The 6,000-nt window shown below is 37.9% G+C and overlaps 1 protein-coding gene across 1 annotated transcript in view; it reads right to left on the bottom strand.

Annotated features, from left to right (window-relative positions):
* Positions 1-956: 956 nt before the first annotated feature.
* The window catches only part of YTHDC2 (YTH N6-methyladenosine RNA binding protein C2), a 39,403-nt gene continuing 34,359 nt past the window's right edge, over positions 957-6,000 (bottom strand). Inside the window, exons 27-30 of the mRNA XM_086770226.1 lie at positions 5,617-5,820; positions 3,530-3,712; positions 2,254-2,357; positions 957-2,124 (exon numbers count right to left, since the gene is read on the bottom strand). Coding sequence (XP_086626352.1) covers positions 2,277-2,357; positions 3,530-3,712; positions 5,617-5,820 — 468 coding nt within the window. The 3' untranslated portion in view covers positions 957-2,124; positions 2,254-2,276. The remainder of the gene's footprint in view (positions 2,125-2,253; positions 2,358-3,529; positions 3,713-5,616; positions 5,821-6,000) is intronic.

Raw genomic sequence — 6,000 nt, 5'->3', positions numbered from 1 at the left:
AATCTGAATCACGTCAAGTATCATCCCTGTCTTCTGAGTCTCTACATAAAGAAATTCCCTTTTCTGTAGCTTCTAGGTGATGGTCAAGTATTTGCAAGACAGATACTGCTACATGGGGGACAATGCATTGCTCTAGTTTCTCCACATTAGCCTGATGGCTTTTAATATAGGCAGGGGCTAGAGTCTTCTCCTCTATTGCAGCACCAGCATCCTGCTGGGTGTGGGGCAGTTCTTTTTCATAGGTGGTCAACTTGGGCTTGGTCTGCTTTCAAACACTGCTCCGTACCTTTAAGGCAATGAGCTAAGAGATATAAGCAGAGTAACTCTCCCTTCATGTTTCTGTCTTTCTGACTTTCTCTAATCAAAGTAGAATGTGACATTCACAGGCAGGGCAAGGTGCCAAAATAGTCAACTAAGGCACCCACTGCAGTGTCAGGGCTGGTCATGATGCAGTGTACTGTAACCCATTTCTGACATCAGAATGTAAGGGCTTAAGGCAGCCCTGCCAAGTTATACATTTGGGATATGGTAACAGACACCTGACCAACAGCTTCAAGAATAAACAGTTTATCTCTAAGTAAATACAGGAAAAAAATACAGATCAGCAGTACAATTATCTGGTTTGTAACAACACCAAGTCAAGTAATTCACTACAACTGGGCTAGACCTAACATCTGGGCATGCAAAAACTTACACGACCATGACTGTCAGGCAGGCAGCAGGGCATGACCTCTTCTCCAGACCAGTGACCCAGACCAGTTAATGACACTGAGGAACACAAATTCCTTGGCTGGACCATCCTTTTTATCATCAAGCTGCAAAAGCACTATTTGGGCTTGTTAACCTAACATTACACCCCACCTCTGCTCCCTCTCTGTGCCAGCTCTGTCCTTCGTGTGCATGGGGCACGAGAATCCTGTACAAGGCAATACTGCCCAGCATTCCTTTGTCAGCATGGGCCTAACAGCTCTGCTGTATGCACTGTCTCCAGAAATGCCGTATTAGGCAATACGAGCCTTACAAGGACCCAGTTAGTCTTGTAAAGGCAAAAGTGACTGCTTATGTATGAAAGTCACTACACAGAATGCAAGAATGAAACCCAGGGTACTCTGGAACTGCATGAATATCCTTAGCAGACATTAAAAACTAAGTACAGGCTCAGAAGCCGAAAACGCTCTCAGTTTAATATAAGAATGACCACAAATGTAGTGCTGACACTGAGCAGACTGAGTTTATACCAGCCTTATAGTACAGTATGTTAATGACTAAGAAGAAGCCCAATAAAACAAAACAATAGTACATAGTACAGATGAAGATTGAAAGATGAAGAAAGTTGTACTGGTATTTTTTTTTTTTAAAGAAATAAAAATCTTCTAGTAAAGCCCAAGTTAGGGAACTATTAGAGTACCATTTGGCAGCAGGCCTCTGAAAGACTGTTTCAGCTTGCCAAAGTGTGAATACCTTTTAAAGGTGAAAAATAGCAGAAACTGGAAACACCACTGGACCAATCCACTCTCAAAAGTCTCATGCTTCTTTCACTTATGTATTTAAATTAACATTTTACATACTCCAGCTGCCCAGTTGTTTTTATGAATATATCCTGCTCTCTCGCAGCATGCATGTAGAAGTTCAACAAATACTTACGGAATCTTCCAATATATTTGGAGACATCTATTTTCAATTTATTTATTTTACGCAAACTGCAGGACTGATTAATTAATATTACACTGGTTTCTCTCATACATGTTACTGTGTTGAGAAAGCTTTAAATGTAAACTGTATATTTAAACTGTCTGCTGTACTATTTTAAACCCAGAGACAACTTATATGTGGTCCTTTGTTTCAAACTTGGTTTTTGAACTTAACCATGTTTTTAAGTATCAACGGCACACTACTGTAAAAAAATAATTCAGTCATAAACAGGCTGGTGAATAATGTAATGAAATTTGTTAAGACAAGGAAATACTGAAACCAACATAATTCCCTCTTATTTTTCCACTGCTAGCTGCACAGCATGACTAACAACTTCAGGAGCTTGTTGAGCCATCTTCTTCCTCATCTTTATATTTATTGTAGGCACACTGCTGGTTCTAGTGATTATAGCTGATGTTCCAACAACCACAGCTAAAAAGAAAAAAAATATCATAAGGAAGAGAATATTTAGTACCAAGTGTCCAGTACTGTAATGATGCATTGTATATAGATAGATTTTTCTCTATCACAAAAACAGCAAGTAATGCATGAAGTAACTACCTCTATCACATTACTTGACATGCTCAATCAGTTGAGCTTTTTCCTGCCAAAGGAATACGGTCCCAAAGCTGTAGCAACTGCTCTCCAACTTGTGGCTCCAGCTCCTAGAAATGAGCAAGAAATTACAGAAGTTATTTGCACTGCTACTATTGAACATTTAGAAACCATTTATAACAACATTGTTAGATGATGTTACTGGTGATTGCTTTGTCTTTCTGAAAGAGCTCATTCCTTTTGCTATTGAGACATACGTTAGAACTCCCTGCACAGGAAGGTTTTTTCACTCGAGCTCAAGAAGAGATTAAAACTTTTATAAGCAACCCTGGCCTAGCTGGTTGTTTTTTTTCATCCACAGTAAGATGTCAGTTCTTAAGAAGAGAACTCTGAGTGAACACACCACCACCATATACAGGAACATATGCACTATACACTTTATACCTTCTACAGGTCACTTATTAACTAAAGAGAATTATTCTACACATTCCATCAAGTGGATGTGGAAAGGTAGGCCACAAGTAATACAGTGGCTCTTGACAGAATGATCTTTAAGATCATTAAGACTCTTTAGGTCTTAAGAGCCACTTACTACAGAAGCACTGTTCACTCCATCACACGCTACATTCCTTTCCTCGTTCTTACAGTATGTTCCTTTCCTCATTCTTAAAACTGGAAGGGTGTTGGGGAAGTAGTGAGAAGATGATACAAAAACTTCAGCTCTAGAATCTAGTATCAATGAGGAATTTTGGAAGGGGACTGGGAGAACACAAACTGCCATACAGAACTCTTGTGCCAGTTCTTTTTCAGCTTTTTGTAGTTGCATTTTGCTTTAACAGATTGGAGAACTGTCCTAAGCTTTATTCTACCTCAAATCTCAAGGTTCTCTTCAGCCTTTACAGGAAACTCAAAGCTATAATTACGAACAGTTATTCTGGTGTGATAGATTATCTTGGGGAACAAACCTGAATGAAACAGGGAACAAATCTCCAGAATCAAAATTACAAATTCCAAAAAGCTTTTATTTTTGGAAGCATCCAGCTTTAAATCTTTTTTTTAAAAACACATAATAAGCAAGAAACTGCTTTGATTTTATCAAAACACCTCTATTACTTCAACACATTAACACACACCAACATTCTGCATCAGCAGAATGTACAACATGCATCAATGAACTGTGATTCAGATTAATAATCAGGACAGCTGAGATAACTACCAAGGCTAAACAAGCTAGTAAACAGTTCCACCAAGTAAAGAAGACTTAAGAAGAGAACAACATTACCTGTCCATCTCTGCTTATTTGTACTTTCTTATTGTCATTCCAAGGGTTGAGTAAATGGTGTGCAAACTGAAAAGGAATGCTTTCTTTTTTGATCCACTCCACCTTAAATACACCTCCAAAACCAGCAGATCCCCAGTCTTGACTTTTCTCACATCCTATCTCTGAAGCCATTCTAGCAAAACCCTGGAACAAAAATTTAAATATGAAAGGAAAGACATAATTAGAGCATATCTGCTTATGCTGGAATTAAATAAGTGACTGGACTTCACACAGAACTTTCTAACTAATTAGTTTCAAAGTGATTCACATGCTCTCCCCCATGGAATTGGATCTTTTAAAATGTTTAGAAAGTTAAAAGAAGTATCATTTGTTTTTCCATTTCAAATAGGCCTTCTAGAGTTTGACCAGAGAAAATGCCTCTCAATTAATCTCTCACAATTACCATGTAAAGTTTTTTAAAGCTTCTTAACAGAGGTTGAAAAGGTGTTGTAAAAACATTTGAAGCATAAGGAATTGAGATGAATGTTCTACTACATAATAGTCCATCAGCTATCCCTTGTTAGTCGTAGATACTTTTTGCAGAAATCCATTCTTTCCTTCCCATGTTCCCTCTATGTCAACAAACTTTCACATAGAATTAAGAGAGTGTAGCTCTCCACTCTACAGAACAGTGTAGTTGTTCTCCACAGAGAGAAGTCAAAGTTGCTTTCATTTTCTTCTTCTACAAAGTGGGAAGAAATTCCAACAAGACAAGTATCCAGAAAGAAAATTAAAGAAACCCCATATCCAGGATTGCTTCTAACTTACTTAAGGACACACCTACTTGCCCACATACCAAGCAAAACAAAACAAAAACCACCACACACCCAACTTAGGAACTATTCAAGCAAATTTATGCCAGTTATGACTTAGGAGTCCAAGAGATGCAGTGCATTACATAAGTTATCAGCACACACTACTGTTGTAAGACATGCAGTCCTAGATAGCTCAAGCCAGACTTAAATGGAAATGAATAAAAGAAACAGAGGAAAAATAAAGGCGGAAAGTAAAGGGACACTTGGTACAAGACAATATTAATAGGAATGTTAATCTCACATTAACACGAATGTCCAGTGCATTGTCAAAACCGGAAGGGCAAGGCAATATCAACCACCTACACTCCTACTTCAGCATGTCTTCCCCTCCCAGCTTCCTCATCTAAGAGCACCAATACAACAGCCCATTTTCAGTATTAACCGGCATGCTGAAAATTACTTTCCAAACCTACATCATGACACAAATCACCATATGTATATCTTACTGTAATCCTTCAGTGGTATCACCAAGACAGCTGCATTTGGGCTACTTCATTTTAGAATTTAAGAATTTAAGAATTTAGATTTTAAGTTTAGCTGATTTCATGAATAGCTGATATATAAAGAGGTAAGCTGAAATTTCTTTACCTGGAAGAACTGAGTTTAGCCCTCTACATCACAGCTAACCTGCAACTTTGCACTACCAGGTCAAGTCTTTAACTTCAAATTTGCTACAAATTTGTCAGCAAATTATCGACAAATACCTTGCTAAGCCTGAAGTCAAGAAACAGCTCTGGAAGAATCATGGTCATGACTTTCCAGCCTCCTAATTTTTAGAAACTACAGCTCAGGTAAAATAGATTTTACTAAGATTTGTAGTAAAGATATCTATGAGTTTCATGGCTTTAGAAAGCTGTGACTTGATTATAACTGCTTGTTCACTTACAATATTTATTTTGGCATGCAGAGAAAAGAGTATCAATCCTCACTTTGTTTGGATTTGTTTGGCTGGTTTGTTGTTGTTTTAAAGGATTAGTGAAGGGTATAAACATTATTCTGACTCAAGATGTTTTGAGGCAGTTCAGTCTTAGCCTTTGAGTGACAAACTGAGCTAGCTAAAAGGGCATACTTCAGAGAAGAATGAAGTACTCTTTCCTCAGATACATCTGCTTGCTACTCTACTTACTAAAAGGTCAGAAGTCATAAGCAAAAACCTCCATACTACACAGTAATTTGCTGTGCTCTCCTAAACCCTCAGTCAAAGCCAATATTTAGTATTAACTAAGGACTCACCTGAAAGTGTCCAGACCCTTGAACAGAAAATATTAGGTAAACCATGCTGCTCTCCCAAAAGGCTCTATTTAGTTTTCTTTCATTACTTGGCGTAGTAGACCATATACCCTTCTGTTGAGAAATATCGATGTTTTGCAAGTTGCTACTTTTCATTATAAAATACCGAACTGGCATATTTGGTCTTGGCGAAGGAGATTTGGAACCCTGGAAACATTAAAATAAATTAAGCTACAATAAAATAAACCAGGCTTTAGTTCTAAAGTCTTACACATAGGAAGACAGAAATGCCTTGGTAGCGCTCCTACCCTCCTCCTCCCGATTCTACAGGAAACACAGAATCTATCAGCTGATACTGTCTGAATTGGTTTTAAAATGTATTTCACA

This window comes from Chlamydotis macqueenii, chromosome Z, assembly GCF_036417535.1.
Source record: "Chlamydotis macqueenii isolate bChlMac1 chromosome Z, bChlMac1.mat, whole genome shotgun sequence".
Taxonomy (NCBI): domain Eukaryota; kingdom Metazoa; phylum Chordata; class Aves; order Otidiformes; family Otididae; genus Chlamydotis; species Chlamydotis macqueenii.
The sequence above is the reverse complement of the archived record's forward strand: the minus strand, read 5'-3'. Positions and strand labels throughout refer to the sequence as shown.